Below are 27,765 nucleotides of genomic sequence, written 5' to 3' on the forward strand. Positions count from 1 at the left end.
AAACGCACTTTCACTGAGCCACAACCTCAGCCCTCCACCAGAAAACTTCTAGAATTCATAAACAAATTCAGCAAAATAGTATCCATAAATCAATTGCATTCCTATACAACAATGTTGAATCAGCTGAAAGAGAAATTAGGAAGACTATCCCATTCACAATACTCTCAAAAAACAAAACTAAACAAAACAAAACTTGGGAATCAATCTAACAAAAGAGGTGAAAGACCTCTACATGAAAACCACAGAACACTAAAGAAAGAAGTTGAAGAAAACCTTAGAAAATGGAAAGATCTCCCATGTTCTTGGATAGGAAGAATTAATATTATCAAAATGGCCATACTACTGAAAGCACTATACAGATTTAATGCAATTCCTATTAAAATTCCAATAACATTCTTCATAGAAATAAGAAAAGCAGTTATAAAATTCATTTGGAAAAACAAGAGGTCCAGAATAGCCAAAGTAATCCTTAGTGAGGAAAGTAATGCAGGCAGCATCACAATAAGAGACCTTAAATTATACTGCAGAGTCATAGTAACAAAAACCGCATGGTATTGGCACAAAATCAGGCCTGAAGAATAGAAGACACAGACAAACCCACATAAATACAATTATATCATACTAGACAATGTATGTAAACATACATTGAAGAAAAGATAGCCTCTTCAAAAAAGGGTGCTGGGAAAACTGAAAATCCATCTGTAGTAGAATGAAATGTAACTCCTATCTCTCACCCCACACAAAACTCAAATTAGATCAAGGACCTAGGCATTAGACCAGAGATCTTGGGCCTACTACGAGAAAATGTAGGCCCAACTTTCCATCATGTAGCATAGGAACTGACTTCCTTAATAAGACTCCTAAAGCACAAGAAGTAAAATCAAGAATCAATAAATGGGATGGTATCAAACTAAAAAGCTTCTTCACAGCAAAAGAAACACTCAAAAACATGAAGAGAGAGCCTACAGAAGGGGAGAAAATCTTTGCCACCTGCAACCTCCGATAGAGAATTAATCTTCAGGATATACAAAGAACTCAAAAACTTAGCTCCAAACAAATAACAACAAAAAACCAAATAACCTAGTCAATAAATTTGCAAAGGAACTGAATAGGCACTTCATAAAAGAAGAAACACAACTGGTCAACAAATACATGAAAAAATGTTCAAATTTTTTAGCAGAGAAATGCAAATTTCTGAACTACACTGAGTTTCCATCTCACTCCAGTCAGAATGGCAGTTATCAAGATTACAAGTAACAATAAATATTGGTGAAGATGTGAGGAAAAGGTTCACTCATACATTGCTGGTAGAACTGCAAATTGGTGCAGCCATTATAGAAAGCAGTATGGAGATTCCTCAGAAAACTTGAAATGGAACCACCATTTGACCCATTTATCCCACTCCTCAGTGTATATCCAAAGGACTTAAACTCAGCACACTACAGTGATACAGCCACATCAATGTTTATAGTAGCTCAGTTCACAATAGCTAAGCTATGGAACCAATGTAAGTGCCCTTTACCAGATAAATGGATAAAGAAAATGTGGTATATATACACAATGGAATATTAGTCATAGAGAAGAATGAAATTATGGCATTTGCTGGTAAATGGATAGAACTGGGGACTATGATGCTAAGTGAAATAAACCAATCCCAAAAAACAAAAGACTGAATGTTCTCTCTGATATGTGGATGCTCAAACACAATAAGTGCGGGAGAGGGAAGAATAGAAGTTCATTGGATTAACCAAAAAGGAATGAAGGAAAGGGAGGGGAGATGAGAATAGGAAAGACCGTAGAATGAATCAGACATAACTTTCCTATGTTCATATGTAAATACATAAACCAGTGAAACTCCACATCATATATAACCACAAGAATGGGATTCTAATTAGAATACGTTATACTCCTTGTATGTATATGTCAGAATAAACTCTACTGTCATTTATATATAAAATGAACAAATAATTAAAAACAAAAAGAAGATACCACATTGGTACCCAGAAACCTTTCTCTCCTTCAGAACCAGTGGGGCCCCAGCTGTAGGGCCCACTAAGTTGTTCCCATTTATGAGCAGGGAGAATTTTGAGACCAACAGGAATCGAGATTGAAAATGAAAGAAGTCCTCAACAGCAGAAAAAGTAAGTCAGGGCTATATATCCAAGGGGAGAACCAACCCAAATCCAAGCAAAGATGGGGCTCATGTACCACAGGTCTGATACAAGGACAATTTTATTTCTCTTCTGTACCTAGGTTCTAATCCTGGCCTTGTCTTGTGCCAGCTCCCTGATTTAGGGCAGGTACATAATTAATTGCTAATTCAGTGTCCTCATTTATTTTTATTTTTATTTTTTTAGTTGTAGATGGACACAATGCCTTTATTTTATTTACTTATTTTTATGTGGTACTGAGAATTGAATCCAGTGCCTCACACATGCTGGGCAAGCGCTCTACAACTGAGCTACAAACCCAGCCCCCAACATCCTCATTTTAAGACAGAGTAAATATTATTTACCTTGCCTTATTGCTGAGTTAAAAGGAAATAAAATACTCAACAGTTTTGTAGCACAAAAAAAGAAATAATAAGAAAATATGATCCTAATTAATGATTCCTGGGGAATATAGGGTTTTATTGCATTTCTTGACAGGCTGGCCCTCGTTTTGATGGAAGTATATTGTTGTGGCAAAGGGAAGATATTATAATTTTTTTTATTGTAAACAAATGAGATACATGTTGTTTCTCTGTACATGGAGTAAAGGCATACCATTTGTGTAATCATAAATTTACATAGGGTAATGTTGTTTGATTCATTCTGTTATTTTTTCCCTTCTCCCAACCCCTCCCACCCCTCTTTTCCCTCTATACAGTCCTTCCATCCTCCATTCTTGCCCCCCTCCCTAACCCTAACTCTAACCCTAACACTAACCCCTTCCACCCCCCATTATGTGTCATCATCCACTTATCAGCAAGATCATTTGTCCTTTGGTTTTTTGAGATTGGCTTCTCTCACTTAGCATGACATTCTCCAATTTCATCCATTTGCCTGCAAATGCCATAATTTTAATCATTCTTTATGGCTGAGTAATAGTCCATTGTATATATATACCACAGTTTCTTTATCCATTCATCAATTGAAGGACATCTAGGTTGGTTCCACAATCTGGCTATTGTGAATTGAGCAGTTGTGAACATTGATGTGGCTGTTTCTCTGTACTATGCTGATTTTAAGTCCTTTGGGTATAGGCCAAGGAGTGGGATAGCTGGGTCCAATGGTGTTTCCATTCCAAGTTTTCTAAGGAATCTCCACACTGCTTTCCAGAGTGGCTGCACTAATTTGCAGCCCCACCAGCAATGTATGAGTGTACCTTTCTCCCCACATCCTCACCAACACCTGTTGTTGCTCGTGTTCTTGATAATCGCCATTGGGGTGAGATGGAATCTTAGGGTGGTTTTGATTTGCATTTCTCTTATTACGAGAAATGTTGAACATTTTTTCATATGTTTGTTGATTGCTTGTAGATCTTCTTCTGTGAATTGTCTGTTCATTTCCTTAGCCCATTTGTCGATTGGTTTATTTGCATTCTTGGTGTAGAGTTTTTTGAGTTCTTTATAGACTCTGGAGATTAGTGCTCTATCTGAAGTATGATTGGCAAAGATTTTCTCCCACTCTGTAGGCTCTTTCTTCACATTGCTGATAGTTTCCTTTGCTGAGAGAAAGCTATTAATTTGAATCTATCCCAACTATTGATTCTTGCTTTTATTTCTTGTGCTATGGGAGTCCTGTTGAAGTATGGTCCTAAGCCGACATGTTGAAGATTTGGACCTACTTTTTCTTCTATAATCTGCAGGGTCTCTAGTCTGATTCCGAGGTCCTTAATCCATTTTGAGTTTAGTTTCGTGCACGGTGAGAGATGTGGGTTTAGTTTCATTCTGTTGCATATGGATTTCCAATTCTCCCAGCACCATTTGTTGAAGAGGCTATCTTTTCTCCATTGCATATTTTTGGCCCCTTTGTCTAGTATGAGAAAATTGTATTTATTTGGGTTTGTGTCCGTGTCCTCTATTCTGTACCATTGATCTGTCTTTCTATTTTGATGCCAATACCATGCTGTTTTTGTTACTATTGCTTTGTAGTAGAGTTGAAGATCTGGTATTGCGATACCCCCTGTTTCACTCTTTCTGCTAAGGATTGCTTTAGCTATTCTGGGTTTCTTATTCTTCCAGATGAATTTCATAATTGCTTGCTCTATTTCTGTAAGGTACGTCATTGGGATTTTAATTGGAATTGCATTGAATCTGTATAGCACTTTAGGTAGTATGGCCATTTTGACAATATTAATTCTGCCTATCCAAGAACATGGGAGATCTTTCCATCTTCTAAGGTTTTCTTTAATTTCTTTCTTTAGTGTTCTGTAGTTCTCATTGTAGAGGTCTTTCACCTCTTTTGTGAGATTGATTCCCAAGTATTTTATTTTTTTCCATGCTATTGTGAATGGGGTAGTTTTCCTAATTATTCTTTCCAAAGATTCATCACTTATGTATAAAAATGCATTAGATTTATGTGCATTGATCTTATATCCCGCTACTTCACTGAATTCACTTATGAGTTCTCAGAGTTTTCTGGTGGAATTTCCTGGTTCTTCTAAGTATATAATCATATCATCAGCAAATAGGGATAGTTTGAGTTCTTCTTCTCCTATTCGTATCCCTTTAATTTCTTTGGTCTGTCTAATTGTTCTGGCTAGAGTTTCAAGGACGATATTGAATAGAAGTGGTGAAAGAGGGCATCCCTGTTTTGTTCCAGTTTTTAGGGGGAATGCTTTCTGTTTTTCACCATTTAGAATGATATTAGCCATGGGCTTAGCATAGATGGCCTTTACAATGTTAAGGAATGTTCCCACTATCCCTATTTTTTCTAGTGTTTTGAGCATGAAGGGGTGCTGTATTTTATCAAATGCTTTTTCTGCATCTATTGAAATAATCATGTGATTCTTGACTTTAAGTCTATTGATATGGTGAATGACATTTATTGATTTCCGGATGTTGAATCAACCTTGCATCCCTGGGATGAAACCCACTTGATCATGGTGCACTATCTTTTTAATATGTTTTTGTATGCGATTTGCTAAAATTTTGTTGAGAACTTTTGCATCGATGTTCATTAAGGATATTGGTCTGAAATTTTCTTTCCTCAATGTGTCTCTGTCTGGTTTAGGTATCAGGGTAATATTGGCTTCATAGAATGAGTTTGGGAGGATTCCCTCCTCTTCTATTTTATGGAATACTTTGAGAAGTATTGAATGAGCTCTTCTTTAAAGGTTTTGTAGAACTCGGCTGAGAACCCATCTGGTCCTGGACTTTTCTTTGTTGGTAGGCTTTTGATGACTTCTTCTATTTCATTCATTGAAATTGGTCTATTTAAATCGTGTATGTCCTCCTCGTTCAGTTTAGGCAATTCATATGTCTCTAGAAACCTGTTGATGTCTTCAAAATTTTCTATTTTGTTGGAGTATAGATTTTCAAAATAGCTTCTAATTATGTTTTGTATTTCAAACGTGTCTGTTGTGATATTTCCTTGTTCATTCCGAATTTTTAGTGATTTGGGTTTTCTCTCGTCTTCTCTTTGTTAGTGTGGCTAACAAAAAGGTTTATCAATTTTGTTTATTTTTTCGAAGAACCAACTATTTTGTCAATTTTTTGTATTGTTTCTTTTGTTTCAATTCTGTTGATTTCAGCTCTGAGTCTAACTATTTCCTGTCTTCTACTACTTTTGGTGTTGGTCTGTTCTTCTTTTTCTAGGGCTTTGAGCTGTAGTGTTAGGTCATTTATTTGTTGAGTTTTACTTCTTTTATTGAATGCGCTCCATGAAATAAATTTTCCTCTAAGTACTGCTTTCATAGTGTCCCAGAGATTTTGATATGATGTTTCTTTGTTCTCATTTACCTCTTAAGAATTTTTTAATTTCCTTCCTAGTATCTTCCGTTATCTATTCATCATATAATAGCATATTGTTTAATCTCCAGGTGTTGGAGTAGTTTCTATTTTTTACTCTTTCATTTATTTCTAATTTCAATCTGTTATGATCTGATAGAATACAAGGTAGTGTCTCTATCTTCTTGTATTTGCTAACATTAGCTTTGTGGCATAATAGTCTATTTTAGAGACGGATCCATGTGCTGCTGAGGAGAAAGTGTATTTGCTCTTGGTTGGATGGTATATTCTATAAAAGTCCGTTAAGTCTAAATTATTGATTGCGTTATTGAGATCTATGGTTTCTTTGTTCAATTTTTGTTTGGAAGATCTGTCCAGTGGTGAGAGAGGCGTGTTAAAATCACCTAGTATTATTGTGTTATGGTCTATTTGGTTTCTGAAATTGAGGAGGATTTGTTTGACATACATGGATGAGCCACTGTTTGGGGCATAGATGTTTATGATTGTTATATCTTGCTGATTTATGCTTCCCTTAAGCAGTATGAAATGTCCTTCTTTACCCCTTCTGACTAACTTTGGATTGAAGTCCACATTATCTGAAATGAAGATGGATACCCCAGCTTTTTTGCTGAGTCCATGTGCATGGTATGTTTTTCCCCATTCTTTCACCTTTAGTCTATGGGTATCTCTTTCTATGAGGTGAGTCTCTTGCAGGCAACATATTGTTGGATCTTTCTTTTTAATCCAATCTGCCTGTCTATTTCTTTTGATTGATGAATTCAGGCCATTAACATTCAGGGTTATTATTGAGATATGATTTGTATTCCCGGTCATTTGGTTCATTTATTTTATTTTATTTATTTATTTATTTGATATGACTTGGTTCCTCCTTTATTTGACAATTCCTTTAGGATAATTCCTCCCTTTGCTGATTTGCTTCTTTGTTTTTCATCTCTTCCTCATGGAATATTTTGCTGAGAATGTTCTGTAATGCTGGCTTTCTTTTTGTAAATTCTTTGAGCTTTTGTTTATCATGGAAGGATTTTATTTCATCGTCAAATTTGAAGTTAAGTTTTGCTGGGTATAAGATTCTTGGTTGGCGTCCATTTTCTTTCAGGGCTTGAAAAATGTTGTTCCAGGCCCTTCTAGCTTTTAGGGTCTGGATTGAAAAATCTGCTGATATCCGTATTGGTTTCCCCCTGAATGTAATTTGGTTTTTTTTCTCTCACAGCCTTTAAAATTCTGTCTTTATTTTGTATGTTAGGTATTTTCATTATAATGTGCCTTGGTGTGGGTCTGTTGTAATTTTGTGTATTTGGAGTCCTATAAACCTCTTGAATTTGATTTTCCATTTCATTCTTCAGATTTGGGAAATTTTCTGATATTATTTCATTGAATAGATTGTTCATTCCTTTGGTTTGTTCCTCGAAGCCTTCCTCAATCCCAATAATTCTTAAATTTGGCCTTTGCATGATATCCCATAGTTCTTGGAGATTCTGTTCATGATTTCTTACCATCTTCTCTGTTTGTTCAACTTTGTTTTCAAGGTTAAATATTTTGTCTTCGATATCTGAGGTTCTGTCTTCCAGGTGTTCTATCCTATTGGATATGCTTTCTATGGAGTTCTTAATTTGGTTTATTGTTTCCTTTATTTCAAGGATTTCTGTTTGTTTCTTCAGTATCTCTAACTCTTTATTGAAATGATCTTTTGCTTCCTATATTTGCTCTTTTAACTGTCGATTGGTGGGGTCATTCAGTGCCTGCATTTGCTCTTTCATCTCATCATTCAATGCCTGCATTTGCTCTTTCATCTCATCATTTGCTTCTCTGATCATTTTAATTATGTACATTCTGAACTCCTTTCTGTCATTTCTTCTGCCATGCTGTCATTGGATTTTATTGATGTAACATCTAGATTTGTTTGGGGCATTTTCTTCCCTTATTTTCTCATATTGTTCAGGTATCAGTGGACCGCTGAGATATTGCAGATTTCTTCTATTGACTTACATGTCCCTGAAGATTTCTAGTATATCCCCTCTTCGCCTTCAGTAGCCTGAAGTCTTGGAGGAAGTTGATAACGCGGTGCTCCACACTGCCTCTCTAGGGGTGGTGGCCTTCAGGTGGGGTATATTCCCTGCTAGTAGGCAGAGGTGCCTCCAGTTGTTGACCAATGATCATCCAAAGGGGAACTAGGCTGGGGGCTGAGGCAAGGCTTGTTTGGGCCTGTGTCTCTGGTTTTACCGTTCTTGTGGGAAAACCTCACCCGGCAGGGAAGACTCACCCGGTGGGGATTTCTTGCTGGTCATTTCCCCTCCTACAGTTTCCCCTCAATCCACAACTACCGCCTGGGCTGGGCAGCCTTCCTCTGCAACGTTCCCAAGGGTCCGGACCTACCTCCTGGGCCTGGGAGCCTCACCCTTTGCAGACGAGTCTCCTTAGGCTGCCTCTCCTCAGAATCTGCCCACAGTCCTGGAACCTTCACTCCGCCCCTCCGCTTGTCTCTGTGCGGCTCTTCCACCATGAAGCCTCCTAGGTCCTGGGACCCTGCTCTGCACCTGATCACCTGGCTATGCAGCCCCTCCTCTGAGCAGCCACCTGGAGCCCTGTACAGTCACTCCGAGTCCCAGCAACCTGCCGCATGCCTCTTCCTCCGGGCAGCCACCCGGTGTTCCGGTGCGGTCCCTAGGAGTCCAGGCAACTCACTGCGCACCTCCTCCCCCCGGCAACCACCCGTAGCCCTGGTGCAGTCACTCCGAGTCCAAGTGACTCGCCATGCTCCTCCTCCTCCTCCGGGCAACCCCTGCAGGTGTTCAGGAGCGGACGATGCTCCCAGTTGTCCGAGTTCACTGCTCCAGCAGTGGGAGGGGTGTCTTGTTGGGCAACTCTGTTTCACAAAGTTCCCTGTGTTCCAGGACTACCATCCCATCTGGGACACCTCCCCACCGGGAGAGACTCACCCGGTGGCTTTGAGTTGGTCCCAAGTCTCTCAATATCTCCTCTTCTTCCTGGAGCAACATGAAATACAGCCACCTTCTAGTCCACCATCTTGAAAACCTCTCATATTTTGGACAAAGATTTTCTAAAATATACATGGCTTGATTACCCATGAAGTATACCAGTGTCGTTCTTATACCAATATTTGTTCTCTATTCAGACAGTGAGAATAATAAAATGGTCTTAGGACAACTCTCAAATTGCAGACTTCTCAGGTAGTTTTTGTTTTGTCCCCCCCCCCCCCCCCCGCAACCCAGTTAGATGAAATCAGTGTATTTGGGAAGAATTTCCTTACTTTAGAGAAACAGAGACCATTCCCTTCAGAGAGAATGTGAATATGAAAACTAAGAAATTTTTCTCACATGAAATGAACATTTTCTTTCACAGAAATTATCTTCTTAGGAAGCAAATTTCTCCCTGAATACCCTGGTTTTTGACAGTTCTGCTTGGGATCAGACAACTCTGACTTTCAGAACCTGACTGACATCTGTAGGATGTGATACTTGTTACTTTGCTTAGAGACTCTGCCTGGACCTGAAATTCTTTCTTACACTGATTAATGTCCCAATGCAAGAAGTCCACATGTAAGCTCCAGGATTTTCTCTAGGATTGGACCATTGACTAGCATATAACCTTTAATATTTATTCATACAGCCTACAGTTCTGGTTTCAACTTGGCCTGGACTCTGAGCAGAGGTTGATACACACTTTGTCTTGTGCCAGCTCTCTGATTTAGGGCAGGTTTGTATTCTTGGTTGTAGAGGTACTCCTGGATCACTGGAGATCCTAGACTAACACCCTCCCCCTGCTTTAGATTTTGGGAGTTTTTTACCACAATGACTTTCATGATTATCTTCCAAGTATACTTTAGAAAATATGACCCCTTAATGTTTATCATCTCCTCTGAAATTTCTGACCCTTGAAACAATTTCTGAATTCATCTTCAAAATGCTTTTTATAAAGTGGAAATTAAGAGAAATGCCCTTAATTTTTATGAACTACTCCTCTCTATACCCTGTTGCTTCTCTGTTCTTTAGCCCTGGGGCACTGCTATTTTATGGCTAGAATCTCTGAATGAAGACACCTCTACTTTCATCACTGTGCTCATATCCTAACATTGTTCAATGTAGTCAGCTCTGGGCTCTACATCTATTACCCCTTTATAAAGTCCCACTTTATGGGCTGGGGATATAGCTCAGTTGGTAGAGTGTTTGCCTCGCAAGCACAAGGCCCTGGGTTCAATCCCCAGTACCGCAAAAAAAAAAAAAAAAAAAAAAAAAAAAGAAAAACAAAAATAAAGTCCCACTTTACTGAGTTATTTTCTAAGACGCTGGATTAGAAGAGCTGAAAACTGTTTACCTTCCCATTCAGAGGAGAGGGGAGGATTCCACAGACCCAGGACCACTATTTGACAGAGACTCTTCTCAGAATATGTGATGGGGAATGAATTTTATGTGATTACTTTATCTCCTACCTGCATGAGGATATCTTCAGAGGAGTTTGGTAACTTTGCTATCGTGCCAGCCCCTGAAATGTGGGTAACTGAGGAGAAAATGGCCAGAGTAGGGCAGAATCAGAATCTGTACTTTTGTCACCTTTAAACAGTTTTATGGACTCAAGAATCACATGCTACTCCCAAAATATAACCTGTTAGTACACGTCAAGGATTTGAATCAGGGAAGGAGAACTTCAGAGGGATGTTCAGGTGATTTCGATGGTTGGTGTAACTATTTCTTCAAAGACTAGAGAACAAATCCCCTTGAAAGAGTATACCTGAGGTTTATAATTTTTTACTCAGCTCCTTCTAGGCAGCTTCTCTTACTGTAGTCTGGTTAATCAACTAGAATGTAAAAGTGATTTCACTACAGTGTGAGGAGATCTTGTGTTCAGAAAGTTTTATAGGAAATACAAACTTATTGTTCACTTCTAGTTCTGCCTATTTGGCCTTAATTTTAAGTAGATCTACCTTCCTTGCTAATAAAAATAGATTTCTCCTTTAGTATTAAAATTAAATCTTTCAGTTCTCTTATTTATTCAAAAAAGAGCAAATTCTTTACTTGCAGAGAAATAGGTCTAATCTTTGATCCTAAGTAAAAACTATTCTTTCATAATCGTCTGAAACCTGACTTGATAGTGTCTCAGGATTCTATCTCAGTAACAATGATCTTTCTGCACTTATCTTTCTTTCCTGGCCCATATCCCCAGACAAATGTCCAACAGAGACTTTTCTCTGCTTTCTTACTCAGTATCACCTTGTCTTCAAATTCCTCTTGCTTTCTTAAGTCCCCTGGTTTCTCTAAAACAGCCTTCTCTTTGCTGTTAAACCTCCATTCCCCAAAGAATTAATAGAACTTCACCTCTTAGCACACTCTCCAGAAGCTTACAGTGGTCATATTACATAGCATACACATTAGCATCTCTAAAACCAGATTAACTTCCATAGCCCAGGTTCCAAGTCAAGCTACACAGAATTTTTTTTCAAGTTGTTTATGTGGTAGGATTTGGGGAAAGTTGATGGTTCTATTTAAACCATAGATGGTTCTCCTATATTCTTCTGGAAAATAAAGAACTAGAGTTCAAAGGTTATAAAGACCATAAAGAGAGTACATAGGGTGATTTAAGAAATCAGTGGAGCCAACAAGTTGTATGCTTTTAGCACACATGGAGTTAAGTTCGTAGTACCTCCTTCTTTTGCTAGACTGCTGTCATCTCATGAATTTGACAGAACAGATTTTTTTTAAAACTTCTCATAGAACAGGAGGGAAATAAGCAGCTAACTTGTTAATAGCAGAGGCCTAATAAAAATGGAATATAAAAGAGTATTTGGTTTGCCAAAATAGAGACAAAACAGCCTCTGATTGGATAGTATTTCATTTGTGAACCTCCTAATTAGCAAATGGAGACAAGTCCTAAAGTTTCTCTTATATCTTGAGATTCTATGTGTAGAAGTTCTGAGATGTTGCTGCCATATTTTTCTCTATGTGGGTTTTCAGTCAGGGTTAAAACAACTACCACGGACTTACTTGCTTTTCCCTATCTTTACAAATAAAATGTTTTACTTTTGTGGATGATTATTCTTCACGATTTGCCCTGGTACTTAACTTAGTGTGAATTACACTGTAGAGGTATTCATAAAATACAGGCAGTGCTCTTCTACATAAATTTGAAAAACCTGTTTACGTGAATGGCTGCTTTTGCATCTCACTGGAGACATACACTTTCTTTTTGGTGGTTTTGCTATCAATTGTACATTTAGGAATCCAAGTGTAATTTAGGAATGTTTCTGGGAGAACACACATAAATTTCTGAATAATCTTTGCTTGTTTCTAATTAATTTGTTTTTCTGTACTGGTCTCAACATTTTTCAGCAATCTCCTTTACTCACTTATTTTTGACCTTTGTAAATTTATTCTCCTTTATTCTTTGTTATTCTTTATTTATTAGGGCACTAATTTTTAATTAATCACAAATACAATTTCAAGTCATTTTTGTGGTAGGATTTGGGGAAAGTTGATGGTTATATTTGTATTTATAATCACAAATATCAATTTGTGATTAATTAAAAATCATTTATTTTTTTCTGGCTTCAACTGTTTCTCTCTACCCTAAATTTTAAAAGATGTATTGAGTTCAGTGAAATATCTAGTAGGAATTAAGGCCCACAAAATCCTATTCCTCGTCCATGAATAATTTTTTAGAGTTATCCTTATTTCTACTTGGTATCTATGTTTCTTCCTTACTTAGATCTGGCAAATGATGCAGTGTATTTTAACTCTGATGTTAAATTATCCACCAGGGAGAGATTGAATCCCAAGTGTTCCCTATCTCTGATATTTCATTGCTTTATAGATTAAATTAGAAATCAAAGCGTAAAACTATCATACTGGGCCTCCCTAATTTACAAGTTAAGTTTAAAGTGCTGTTACTTTTTCTTCCCTCCAAGCTTGGATATTAAAATAACAGATGTGGTTGTTTCCCAGGACAGCAGCAGTGATCTTTGTGGTGCTGTGTCAATCTTTAGTTGCAGGAATTACTTCACACTTTTAAAATTATACACTTACGATTTTAGAATTTTAAGTCTGTTTCTGTATCTGAGTGAAATATGTACTATAGAGAAAATATTTATCTCTTACTTCAGATTTGGTTGTAGAAAAACAATTTCTTCAGTGCCCGGAGAAGTCACTAAATTTAGGGTCCTACTGCTTAATTGTTTTCATAGGAGTGATGTGATTCTATCATTCTAGTTTTAATGCAGTGACTAAAATGTTATCTGCAGAAGTAAATACTGTGTCAGTGGTTCTGAAACTTTAATGCATACCTGAAGTCTTGTTAAAAAACACATTTCTGGGTCCTATCTCCAGATTATTTATTTTGTAGTATGGGGAGCAAGAATTTGCATTTCTTATGAATTCTCAGATGCGCTGCTGATGGTCTGGGAGCAACACTTTAAGAATAACTGGTTATAGGATTTTTCTTCTGGACAGATGGTTATATTAGAAAAATTGGAGGGAAAAATATAAAAACCAAAGTAATCTCAAGGAGATAACAGTTTGGTGGGATTTAAAAAAATATTCAGTTCTCTGTATAAGGGTATGAATTTCCTACAGAAAAGTATTATGGCATTTGTTGGGATCTAAGCTACTATCATATGTGAACATTCAAAAAATGAGAATCAGGGGCTAGGGCTTAGAGTGTTTACCTAGCATGTGCAAGGCACTGGATTGGATCCTCAGTACCACATAAAAATAAATAAAATAAAAGACCATCCACAAAATATCTTTAAAAAATGAGAAGGAAAATATTTAAATATTATTGCTATTGACTGCAATAAGACTTAGAAGTGGAAAGGAAGTATAGTAGAAGAGTATGAAAATCTTATATAAGATAGAAAAATCTCTGCTCTGCCTCATAGGTTTAATGAATGATTTGGAGTATATAAACTCACTGGATTATTTTAGTATTAAATGAGATACTAAGTAGACAGCTTGTGGTTGCTATCCAACAAAGTTATTTTCATAGAAGTTGGTCTCCAGTTGCTTTTGTATACTTGGGAATCTTTTCATATTCTGTGGGTGATAACGTTTTTCAAAGTCATTACTCACAAAATAATTGGATTCCAACAGTCACAGGAGCATACAGGGTACAGAAATCAGGCATAAAATATGGGTGTCCTTTTCTCCAAGCATATAAAATCTGCTTAGCGAGTTAGAATTCTTTCTATTGAAAGTGTTAGAATAACCTATTAAAAGTGGGGTAAACTCTGACATTTTTAACATGAGAAGCCTGGGGCAAAACAGCTTCAGAGTTGATACAGAGACTTCTTGCTGTTTTATTTTCTTTTTTTTTTTTAATTTTTTTTAGTGTTGATAGACCTTTATTTTATTCGTTTATTTCTATGTGGTGCTGAGGATCGAACCCAGTGCCTCACACATTCTAGGCAAGCACTCTACCACTGAGCCACAACCCCAGCCCTTCATGCTGTTTTCATGGTTCTAGGTTCTTTCCACTTTTCTGCTCTACCATCTTTTTCATTTTGCCTTTTGTCTTTGGGCCTCTTCTTTTGAGGTCACAAAATGGTTACCACAGTTCTAGACATCATTATCTTTGCACAGCTCCATCCAAAGGCATGGAAATGTCAATTTCTTCTCTCAGGTCTCCTTAATCACTGTGGAAAACCTTTCACACAAGCCCATGGCAGACTTACTCTCAAGTTTTGTTTCCTGAATTAGGATATATGACTGTGTGCTGAACTCCACAGAGGCTGAAAAGGCAGGTATATGGTATTGTTAGCCTGAGTGGTGGGACTGGTTGTAGGTGAGAGAAGTAAGAGATGACCACTTGGTTAACAACAGAGAGGATCTGCCAGAGGGAAACAAGTTCATGCATAGATTAGAGAACAGTTCTAGGCAATTTATGTTAGGCTAAATTGTGTGCTATAGGCCAGGGTCAACAAACTTTTTCTGTTTAGAGCCAGATAGTGCATATTTTAGGCTTTGTGATCACATACAGTCTCTGTTGAATATTCTTCTTTGCCCCCAACACTTTTTTAAAAATAATTCTTCATAAATTTGAAAATCATTCTTAGCTTTCTGGCTTTATTAAGAACACCCTATGGACCAGATTTGGCCTAGAGATTATAGTTTACCAGCCCCTTCCTATGCGGTGAAAACTCAGAGGGGAGCTCCCACTTCAGTGAGGCTGAAATCATCATTTTGAAACTTCATGTAATTTTGGGATTTGAGTGGTGGTTTGAAGAATGGATAAGATTCTAATTTAAAGATGTGTTCCTTCTGAAGGGCACAACAAGTGTAGATACTATGACACAGCTCTGTGTTACATGTAAAGTGGTGGACAGCAGTACCTTTACAAATGAAATGGACAAATTGCAGGCCAGAGTTAGTACTGTGGCGTAAGTACCTTGATTGCCTCAACCACTGACAGTCTAACCTGCTAAGTAGCTCTGAGAAATAAAGATGTTCTTTTGGCTTAAAGCCTCCATGTTGATTTGGAGCCCAAGGAAGGCAGTGTTTCATGTGACAAACTGGCTTTTCTAGTAGGAGCAGTTGCTACTATAAAGACAAAAATCATGTGCTTAGGAGAATGAAGATTGTTAATCTCTTAATCATACCTGTATACAAAGATTATAACTCATCTTCAATTTATGTTATTGGCAACAAGGAAGAATTGCAACGACTAATGCTAAGTCACTTATTGAGTGAACATCTATGGAATGCATACTATGTGCCAGGCCCTAGAGATACAACAACTGAAAAGGTACCACCCAATTTATCCTGGTTTAAATTTTTGAATTGATTCAACTTAATTATTGCTGTTCTTAATGCCAGACAATTATCTTAAAGATCTGTACCATTAATCATAAAGAGGCCTATACTACTATTGGTTCAAATCCAAATCACCATCACTCCACAAACAGCAATTTCAAACATTCTGCTGCTCCTTCTAAACTTTTAGCCTTCTCTTCATATATAAAGTATATAGCTATAATGTTGTTTCCCATTATATTGCACTTAATTAATTTGTGCTTCCCAATGTAATGGTATAAAAATTAGTTTTAAAAAAACAATTATTTTCCTCAGTAAAACCTTCAGAGAAGATTACCGTGGTAGGTAGACTAAAAGCCCCCCAAAAAGAATCTCATCCTAATTCTCTGTGAACTTGTGAATGTTTTACATTACATAATATAGGAGAAATTAAAGTTGCAGATGGAAGTAAGATTATTAATCATATAGCTTTAAAAACATGGAGAAGATTCTCCTGGATTTTAAGGGTAGGAAGCAATATAACCCATCACAAGTGTTAAAAGTAGAAGAGAATACAGAAGAGGAGGTTAGATTGATGTGTTAATAGAAGTCACCCCACCTTTGCTGAATGTGAAGATGGGGCAGAAGGGCCACAGTCAAGGATAGGAGGCAACCTGTAGTTGCTGGAAAAGGCACGAAAATAGATTCTCCCTTTATTAGCTGTTAGGACTGTCATAACAGGTTACATAAACGGGTGGCTTAAACAGCAGAAATTTATTTCCTCATGGTTTTGAAGGCTAAAGAATGCCATCCAGGTGTTGGTAGGGTTGATTTTTTTTTTTCCTGAGGCCCCTCTCCCTGCATATAGATGGTTATTTTCTCCCTGTCTTCTCAAGGGCTTTCCTATGTGTTTCCTAATCTCTTCTTCGCATTTTTTTGGGGGAATACTGAGGATAGAACCTAGGGTTGCTTTACCACTGAGCTATATCACTAACCCTTTAAAAAAATTTTTTTTTTAGTTGTAGATGGATACAGTATCTTTATTTATTTTTATGTGGTGCTGAGGATCAAAAGTAATGCCTCACACATGCTAGGTAAGCACTCTACCACTGAGCTCTAACCCCAGCCCTCCCTAACCCTTTTTTGAGATAGGGTCTTAGTAAGTTGCTGAGGCTGGTTTCAAATTTGTAATCCTCCTGCCTCAGCCTCCCAAGTTGCTGGGATTACAGGTGTGCATCACAGCATCCTATAGACCTAATTTCTTTTAATAACCTAGTCATTTTGGATTAGGCCTACCCATTGGGTCATTAAACTTCATTTTAACTTAAGTACCCCTTTAAAGACCTCAGCTCCAAATACAGAAATTCTGAGGTGTAGGGAATTCAACAAAAGAATTCGGAATACACAGGTTAGCTCATAACTTTTTCCTGGATCCTTCAGAAGGAATACAGGTCTGCCAACAATGATTTGAGAACTCCTGACCTCTAGATTACAAAACAATAAATTAATGTTAAGCACCAGATTTGTAGTAACTTGTTACATATGGAAAACTAGAAAACAAATATAATCACAAGTAACCTGAATATATTAATAGATCAATTAATTGAAGACTGGAATAGCTATACAATGGAATATTATACAATAATAAAAACAGTGAAACACAGGTCCATCTGGATGAATGGATAATTAAAAAGTAGCATATACATACAATGGAATATTACTCTGCCTTTAAAAAGAAGGAAATTCTGCTGGGTACAGTGTTTTATACCTATACTGCCGGTGACTTGGGAAGCTGAGGCAGGAGGATCACAAGTTTGAAACCAGCCTGCACAATTTAGCGAGACCCTCAGCAACTTAATGAGACTTAGTATCAAAATTTTTTAAAAGATTGGGAATGTAGCTCAGTGTCAAAGTGCCTCTGGGTGGTCAATTCCAGTGAATGTGTGATTAATAAATAAATAAATGGGGGGGAAAGACTATAATAAATAAATAAATAATGGAATTCCGACATACATTATATCATGGACAAACCTTGAGAACATTATGGTAAGTGAAATAAGGCAGTCTGAAGAAGACAAATACCATACAGTCTTTTATATGAGTTATCTGGAGTAGTCAAATCCATAAAAACAAAAATGAATGGTTATTGCCAGGTTTAAGATAGGGAGAAAATAAGTTATTTACTGAGCATAGAATTTTAGTTTTGTCAGATGAAAATTATAGTGATTGACTCTTTAACATGAGTATACTTAACCTACATTTAAAAACTATATTTTCTGTTATTTTACCACAATTAAAAAAACTTTTTAATAAGAAATGGTGCCAGGAGTGGTGGCACATGCCTGTAATCCCAGTGACCGAGGCAGAAGCATCACAAGTTTAAAGTCAGCCTTGACAACTTAATCCCCAGTACCACAAAAAATTAATAAATAAAATACAATGAAATGAAGATAAATTAAGGCAAGGACAGAAAGATAGATATAGTTTCTTCCATTTGTATATTTTGGAGAGAGGACATATAGACACATAATGCTTATATATACATAGATTGTTTCCGGACAGTACCTAAGAAACTGACAAAGCAATTACTTCTGGTAATAGGGTTATAGAGAACTAGGAGGTGGACGATAGGAATGGGAGGAAGACTTAAATATTCTTTGATACCTTCTGAATTTTGTACAAAAACAAAAGGAGGAAAAGGAAAGATTAATGGAAAAGAGAAAAGAAAGTCAATAAATGTTTTCTGCTTCTTAAAATATATATCTTACGACAGGAATAGAATGGAAGAAACAATAGTAGTAAGAGGTTTTGAGTCTTGTGGAATTATTTCTAAAGATTTCTTCTTGCAAATTGTCAGGTAACCACACAAGTTAAATTTTCAAAACACCCTTAGTATATGAGTTCTTGCACCATACATTCCATATAAAGATTGCAACATTTTATTATGATAATTGTTATTTAGAAGCTGTTCTGGGGCTGGGGTTGTAGCTCAGTGGTAGAGTGCTTGCCTAGCACATGTGAGGCACTGGGTTCGATTCTTAGCACCACATATAAATAAAATAAAGGTCCACTGACAACTAAAACTTAAAAAAAAAAAAAAAAAAAAAAAAAAAAAAAGAAGCTGTTCTGGATTGAAACTTCTTACTGTGGATGGAAGTGTTTTTCTTCTCAACAATCTTAACCCCTGTTTTTCTCCAAATAATACTTGGTTAAAGGGACATATTTCCACAGAACCAAATCTTTGTCTTTGGGGGTTTTGCATATCCATAAAAAAACCAAAAAACTGTTTTTATAACCTGTTCGGTTATCTTTCCCTTTTTGTTTGGTGTTTTACTATAGCTAATTCAGCATTCAGAATATTGTGCTTATACACAATACGGGTATAACAAATGGCAACAAATTGTTCCTTGTGAGGTCAGTACTTTGGGGTTATGCAAGGAATATGATTTTGTTTTCATTCATAATTTGATATGAGCAAAAGCTTCCTAGAAAGTAAAAGTTTCTTTAAAAGAATTTTAACTAAATGTGTAAGCTTTTTCCATTTAGGAAGGAGATTATTATTATAGTAGTAATGTTTGTTATTATTAGAAGCAGCAATAGTATCAACATCAGTACTTGAGTAATGCTAAATGCTTTATTTTAAACAAGACTTTCTCAATTTCTTTACTAAGTGCTTTGTTATGTTATCTTCATGCAATCTTTTCAATACTTTTCTTAGATACTATTGTGCTAATTTTTATGGATGAGGAAATTGAGCTCAGAGAAATTAATAAGTGTGCCCAAGAGCACTTAGTTAAGTGGCAGAACAAGGATATGAATTAGGTTTAGTTTAGGATTTGGACTTGGTGCTTCGCATGCAACATATGAGCCTGATTTGATCGCTTTCAAAGTCAAAGGGAATTCAGGAAGTGGCCAAGGGGACATTTTAAAAAAGAAGAAGGAAAGAAAGGAGAATTGACATCTATAATGTAAACTGAGGAATATTAACATCCTCATACTAGAGAAAACATTAGGGGAGTTTCTATGATATAAATTTAAGGCAAGACCAGGTTGAAGGTAAGGCCCTACCAACTTGATAGGTACTATATATGAAAGTCTGCTAAGGGGGAAAATTAAGGAAGTATCTTTTATTCCTATCTTATTAAAACTGTTTGAAATCAGAAATAACTATTAATTGTAAATAGATGACTTTTAGTGTCTAATCTTATGTTTTTTCTCATTTGACTTAATAATATGCTAAATTTTAGTAATTGAGTCTTAAATATTCATTTCTTTTTGTATTCTTGCAAATAAGTCTTATATAGTCAAGATCAAAACAGTTCACTGTAAAACCCAGGAAAACTCAGAAATTGGAATTACCAAGTACTTCAGAAGGCAAGGAAAAGAACTTGAAATGTCCTTTGTCTTCCTTTAGCATTTTTATAATTCAATTTAGAACTAAATATGTTGGTTGTAGATAAATTCTTTTTCCATGAACCAATTATATTATAATTGTCAGTATACTTATATACTTATATAATTGTCAGTATACATAAATGATGAAGTGTTTTAATAAGTATATGGTAAAGTCTTAAAATAACTTTAGAAATGCAATCATGGTTACAGGACCTTTTCCTTGTAGGTTATTTTGAAATAGTGTAAATATGCAGAAATATTTACATGAATGAAAACTAAGTTCTTGACTAAGGTAATCTGGATTAATTAATTTATGTTTCTGTCTTTTCAGTTTGTATGTACTGTGATCACTTTTGATATGCCTAATGTGATCTATATTATCTATCATGGTACAAGAGCTTGGGAGAATGGAAAGCAACTCTAATGTCTACCTTATTTTTATTATTTAAAAAAAAAATTGTGATGCTGGAGATCAAACCCAGAGATCTCTCTCTACCTTATTGATTCCTTCAAATATTTTATTAGTCCTAGCTTACTTCCTTTCTTTTTTTATTAACTTTTTTTAACTTTAATTTTAGCTCTTTTTTAACTTTTTATTTTGACACAGGACCTCACCAAGTTGCTTAGGACTCACTAAGTTACTTAAGGCTGGCTAGGACATTTGCAAATCCTTAGCTTTCTTAATATGACTTCTGCATATTTTATAGACTGATTTATTAAAAAAAAAAAAAAGCCAGGGTAATTATTTTCTAAAAGACGAAGAGAAAGGAGTAATGGCCAATGAGACTTGTAAGGAGGAAGACCAAAAATAGGCAAAGGATCAGAATAGAGAAAAAAGTAAGAAGGAATTAAATCAGGAACAAGGCAGTTAATGGAAATAGTAACTCTTAGTTTTACTTTCTTTCACTCAAGTTTATTTGCATGCTCAATCTTTTCAGGTATTCTGCAGGTTAAAACATCACCCTGCTTTGAAAAATCAAAATAGTTGTCAACTATGCTAGCCATCAGATAGTTACATATGACTAAGTTTTAGCCACCAGAAGTGAGATGTTTTGGTGACATAAGCATATACATCAGTGCTCTACCTAAGGATAATTCAGTTTCCAGCAGCTGTTGCCTAGACAGCAAACATTTGAATAAAATCTAATGGTTCAGGATTGGAACATTTTCCTGTCTTCTTTTGTGTTATGAGTCATAGAGAAAATACTCTTGTGTTACACCAGCTAATTATTTCACTCATTCTTCTTATTGTTCTTATCTATCTCCTAGACAGATTTTGAAAAAGAGACTGGAGAATAGAAGAAAAGGTTTTAAGTTGTTTTCTGGCATCTGACAGGGGACTTGGGTAGGGCACATCTTTTGGCTCTTCTTAAAAACACTTGTAAGTAGAGGTCTAAAGAAGCAAGGCTAGTGGTCTAATCCCCTAATCAAGCCTATGTTATATTCTAAGGTCTATCTACACTCACATCAAAGGTATATATTTAAATGTAAAGATAATTGGATACAAACCTAGCCCTAATCTGGGAAGAGTTCAGAATGTGAAGGGTTAGTAGTGACATGCTTACAGAGCCCAGAAATGAAAAAACCCATGGCCCAAATTGGGAAACCACAGAAAATGCTTCAGCTAATCAAACATTCCTCAATCAAATTTCCAATCACCTAACTAGTCACCTTGCTGGCTATATTCTCTCTAAAATTGCCATCACTAATCACAGTTGCAGCTTCTCACCTTTGAGCTAACATTGACTAAGTGATTTCAACTGGCTTTTCCCCTCATGCTTTTGGACCCATTCTTCTGTATCTCTCAAATGATCTTGTTTGCATTACAGAGCTCTCATTTGGAAGATACTGAATCAGCAGCATTACTTTGCTGTGAATATGAAGAATCAGAAATCTTTAGTGATTCCAATGTACGTAGGTATATGTTTTTATACAGCCTTTGGTCATTCAAGTTAAAACACTTCTGGGTAAATTTGGTTCTTGAATAAACTGGCATAGTCTCTGTTATTTCATCTGTTTAACCTTACTCAGCCAAATAGTATGGGAGGGCAAATATATGGTTGGGAAAGAGTTTATATATAAATAATATGGTATATTTATATGCATAGTAATCTCCACTTAAAGCATATTTATGAAAGTAGAAAAAAAAGTTGCATCCTGGAACCTTGATAAGATTCTTTGATTAAGGAATATGATTGTGTTTCTGGGTTTTCCCCCTCGTGTATACATTTTAAAAAATATTTCAGTAGTGTCCCTGTGGCAACTGCTAGGTATTGCTATTACCTGTGGGCCTTTATTCCCCATTACAGAGGCCAAACATGTCCTGGCTGTTGATAAGGTATAGCCAAATAGGGTTGTAATCACTGGAATGGAGAGTCAACCTGATCATCTTAAAAGTAGAACATTAAACTATCCAGTTACATTTCATGAGGTATTATAAATTTTATTTATCTCATCCACCCCTCGGCATAATTACCCAAGGAGTCAGACTAAAGTTAGAGAGTAAGTTGTTTTTCTTTGTGTGTGTGTGTATTGTAGTGCCCAGTGAGATTAGTCTGGAGATTTTCAGTATATCTTGAGATATGAGTAAATTTCCCATGTATTGAATGGCCTAGTTGTTCTACACATTGTTCTCCCTTAAAGGAGTGCTGGAAATACCTTGGAGAGAGGGAAAGGAAGAGCTATGGGTAGGGAAAATTAATGCATTCTATAATCATCAATTAGAGATATCCATCTCTAGACAAAAGACAAAGAAGGACAAGTCTCTGGACAAAAGAAGGAAGGAAGAGAAAAAGGAAAGGGAAGTAAGGGATGAAAGGAAGGAAAATGGAAGGTTGGAGAGGGGCAGAAAGAAGGAAGAAAAGAAAGAAGCACAGGGAGTGTGACGATGACCAAAAAAAAAAAAAAAGAAAGAAAAAAAAGAAAAGAAAAGAAAAAAGAAAGAAAAGAGGGTTTGGACTAGAAGAATGCAGACCCAGTCCCAGTTATGTTAATGAAGATTAGAAATTGAGAGGATCAACTCTGAAAGGCCCTGGTCTGTGCCCTCTTCTCCTTTCAAATTAGATACCTAGCTTACATTTTTTATCCCTTTACTTTACACTGGTTCTAACGTAGAAGTCTCAGTTGGTGATACCCTCTTCTTAGGTATGCAGCTTTTTTGCTTCAAACCTTACTGGAGATTTGGAATGGCACTGCAAGAAAAGATTTTATATAAGCTGATTTTTGTACTGTCACACCCATAGGAAACTGGACTACTCTGAATTTTTTCCCTCTTATTTTACGGGTGGTTCCAGTTGATTATATATCAAATTGAAGCCTACAAACATGGCATACCTTTCTCTCATTTGAACATTTGTTCTGTGTCCTGCTATATAATGAGTCCTATTTAATAAAATAAAAAGTACAGTTAATAGAACTTGCTTTATATAGGCTCAGTTAAAACACACTTTGAATTTATTTAGCCTGATTTGATTTTTTTTTTTTTCTGAACTTAATCTCTTCCAACACATAACTATGACAAGGTTCTAAAAACTTTGATCATAAAAGCTGGGTTCTGTCTGTTTTGGGATGTTTACTGTGCATAGTAGCCCTTGTGAAAACACTCTCTCAAAGTAAGCTATGCCTTTCATGTATGTTACCATAGTACCACCTGCTCTTAACCCGTCTTCATCTTCCTGGCACAATTTTAGGACCTTCTGCATTAATTATATTGACTTAACTTGGTTGTACTTCATTCTATGTTGATGAAGAATTCAGAATGGCATGAATTCACTTATTGTGACTCACCAATAGCTAGAGTGGTACTCATGTCCCTAATGCTTGCAAACATTAACTCATGAATCCACATGAACACTCTTCTAGTATTAACATTTTGCAAATGACAAGCGAAATGCAGAAAAGTTGTATTCTTTGCCCAGTGTTGTGTGATAAGCAGGGACAGTGCTGACATCACATCTCAGCAGACAACTATTAATAAACTCATTACTAGAGGACAGCATCATTGATGAAATATGTGCCTTACTCCTTATGTAGTATCCTACAAAATTCATTTTGTTTTATGGGCAATAGAGTACTAGACTTGAAATGACTTATTGTTTTTGCTGATTTTGTCTTGAAGGGACCAGTGCTTGAGAATCTACATAGAAAGTATTTTTATGAAGTTGGATATGCAGGGAAAGGGCTACTCTAGTTTTAATAGATTTTCTCCCTTGGAAACAGGTATATGTATCAACAGATTACTCTTTGCTTTATTTCATTGCCAGAACTTTCATTCATTTAAGTCAGATTTGTTAGGTTTTCCTCTTTAAGAGGCAAGTTCAATGAACTTGACTAGTCCTTTGAAGGTATTGGATCCTCCTGTTTTGCTTAATCAGAGAGCAGTTTCCATGTCCCTTTTCTCTCCTTATTCCACTCCCATATCCAGTGGGATTGAAGCATTTCTTCCTAATCTGAAGGCTTAACCTTGGGGAAAAAGGGATGAGCAATTAATTGAAATCCCCATTATTTAATTTTCTTCAATGGAAGTGATGTGGGATCTTGATAACTATTTGAAACGGAAATACTGATGAAAAGAGTAAGAGTAGAAGATTAAGTTGGTAGCTAAAGAGCTTTCTCTTTAATCCTGGAGTAATCGAACTGTGAACTCTGGTTAGTTGTATTCCTTCATTCCCCAAACATTGACTGACTCTCATGGGCAGATCACTGGGCAAAGGTCTATGGAAGTTGGGCATAAAATATATGTTTTGAGAATGTATAGTCTATATGTCAACAAGTTAGTTTCATGGATATTCATGGAAAGCTTTGAAAAGTAAGGGGGAATGTCATTACATGCTGAACATGAAAGAAGAGAAGAAATCTGAATAAGTGGAAGGAAATTGGGCTGGAGGGCTGGCTGCCTTAGATCTCCTGGGACTTTCCTGGAAGAGAAGGGAGGAGTATCAAGGGGCCCATACCCCTGCTCTGGTTCCTCTCAACTTCCAAGGTGCCATAAAATGGCTAGAAGCTATACTTGTTTCCTCTGCTGTACACAAAGTTGTTGGAGAGAAGGACTGTCTCTCCCAGAGAGGGTGACATTGTGACTGGTAGAGGTCAGAAGAAGATAATGGCCCTTGTTGCAGCAGTTTCACCTTGGCTCTATATAAGGAATGTAGGTAGTGGCTAGAGCAGGTTGGGGTATTGGTAGTTTGAAGTAGCCACTGGGTATCCTAAGGTTCTTGAGGTTCCTCTCTGTTCCCCCTTCTCTTATCTACAGCTATGTAGCCTAAAAGAAGAAAAAGCTGTGGAGAAGCTAGTATTCCAATTATTGTGCTTATGAAGGTTCAGCTAGGAACAACTGGATTCATTATCATTACAGGGCTCCTTCTTCCTCAGAAATAGCCTATGTATTATTATACATTACATTAGTTTTATTTCCTAAGAATAAGATGTTTCTTTATTTCTCTAATTTCCCTGTTCTTTTGACCCCCAACACTACTCAACCACATAGGAAGAGGAACACATAGGTGTCACGCTATTTTTATGTTCTGTTTCATTCCTTTGCTTGGTTTATTATAACCTTGTAAGGAATGCATTTTCCTTCTATACAAAGAGCTTTTATGATTGAATAGTCCAGTGAAAGGAAAAGATATTAGCCTTTTGTGTTATTACAAAAAAAAAAAAAGAGAGAGAGAGAGAGAGAAAGAAAAAGAAAAGCCCACTTTCTAGAATCAAATGGGGAAAAGACAAAAAGAAAGGAAAACCTGAAATGTAAGAATTATTTGGTTTGGGCTGGAGGTGTAGCTTAGTGGTAGAATGCTTGCCTTGCATTCATGAGGCCCTGGGTTTGATCCCTCATTTAAAAATAAATTATTTTGTTTAGAATACTTTTACATTTGTTTTCTTTCGCTTTTGTGATGCTGGTGATAGAACCTGGGGCCTTACATCTTTTCCCAGTGACCTACATCCCAGGCCCCTTTTACATTTGTAGTCTACAGATTTGCATTTTCTTCAAGGTCAGGAAATGGTCTCAGAAGACAACAGTAGGCTTTTAGAAATTGCCTTCTGTAGGATTTTTCACATGGAGTCATTTTGTGAAGTGGAAGAATGCCTTTGGGGAGAGATAATATTTAACCTAATAATAAGTTCAAGATGAAGGATTTAAGAATTTTTAAAAATTATCACCATCAGGGCAAGCTCTAATTCAAAGACTACTGTGGACTAGCCAATTCATATGGATTAGAGATTAAAGGGACTGGGCAAGGTGGCATGTAATCCCAGTGACTCAGGATGTAGAGGAAAGAGAATTGCAAGTTCAAGACCATATTCATCAACTTAGTGAGATCCTGTCTCAAAATAAATAAAAATAAAAAGAGCTAGGGCTGTAGCTCAGTGGTAGAATGCCCCTGGGTTCAGTTCCTAGTATCCCAATAAAGAAGCAAAAAAAAAAAAAAAAAGAAAGAAAGAAAAGAACTTTAACTTTCAGGAGTCTTCTAAAGAAGACTTATTTTTCTTACATGTTTTAAGTTTTTGGAATAGAGTATGGAATAATCAGAACATTGAATGAAGGAAAACTACATTTAGGAAGGAAAACTGTGATGTCATTGTGCTAGTCAGCATTTAGTCCCTATGACCAAAATATCTGACAAGAACAACTTAAAGGAGAAGTTTACTTTGGATTCATGGTTTCAGAATCAGTCCATGGTTGGCCATCTCCATTGCTCTGGACCCTCAGAGGTAAGGCAGAACATCATGGTGGAGGAGAGCTACTGAGTTTATGACCTCAAGAAAGCAGAGAAAGAGAGGGGAAGGGAACAGGGATAGAGATAGGCGAAGGCTATGCTCTGCAGTGACCTACTTCCTCTAGTTATATACCACTGGCCTACAGTTTACACCAAATACAGTAGTCTATTCAAATTATCGACTGGGGATATGTAGAGGGCTTGCATGAAATGCATAAAGCCCTAGGTATGATCCCCAGTACCACAACAAACAAAAACAAAACAAAACAAGAAACAAAAACAGCTGGGTGCAGGTGCACACCTGTAATCCCAGCACTCTGAGGCAGGAGGATCATGAGTTCAAATCCAGCCTCAGCAACTTAGCAAGGCCCTAAGCAACAACTCAGGAGACCCTGTCTCTAAATAAAATATAAAAAAGGGCTGGGGATGTGACTCAGTGGTTGAGTGCCTCTGAGTTCAATCCCTGGTACCAAAACAACAACAAAAATCCAGCCACTGATTATGTTATAACTCTCATAATTTATCATTTTTACCTCTGAATGTTCTCATATTGCCAAACATAAACTTTTTCAGGGACCCTTCACATCCAATCCATAGTAGTCATTAAATTTGTCTTTAGAGATTATAAACACAAACAAGATGCTTGTGGACAAACCTATGTAAAAAATGATAACAAATTGATTGGTATGTAGGCCAAACAGCAAACATGTCCTACCAGTTCTGATAATCTGCATTTACCTTTTTCCTTTCTGCTCTATAAAGTGTATTTTATATTTCTTTTTTCATAATCATTTGCAGAAACAACTTTCTCTAACAGACACAGATATAAAAAGGGGAAAAAGGAATACTTGTTTGTAAGTGATGAGTTTTATTATGGGTTTCAAATGGCTAGTTGCCAACAGCAAACATCTGTCCCACAGGAATTCAGGATTGTTTAAATTGTGTCTGCATCACTTCTGAGGCATAG

At 36.5% G+C, this 27,765-nt stretch overlaps 1 protein-coding gene across 7 annotated transcripts in view; it reads left to right on the forward strand.

Moving 5' to 3' along the window:
- SSH2 (slingshot protein phosphatase 2) overlaps positions 1-27,765 on the forward strand; it is a 248,250-nt gene that overhangs the window by 50,838 nt on the left and 169,647 nt on the right. For 3 of the 7 annotated variants that reach the window (XM_079130756.1, XM_079130755.1, XM_079130757.1), the window contains one exon: positions 21,912-21,992. The exons of 2 other annotated variants lie outside the window; for them this stretch is intronic. In XM_079130756.1, coding sequence (XP_078986882.1) covers positions 21,912-21,992 — 81 coding nt within the window. Of the gene's footprint in view, positions 1-20,335; positions 20,375-21,911; positions 21,993-27,765 lie in introns of those variants that run through there. 2 more of the 7 variants (XM_079130758.1, XM_079130760.1) reach the window with 2 other exon arrangements.

Source organism: Sciurus vulgaris (assembly GCF_902686455.1).
Source record: "Sciurus vulgaris genome assembly, chromosome: 3".
NCBI classification, from domain to species: Eukaryota; Metazoa; Chordata; class Mammalia; order Rodentia; family Sciuridae; genus Sciurus; species Sciurus vulgaris.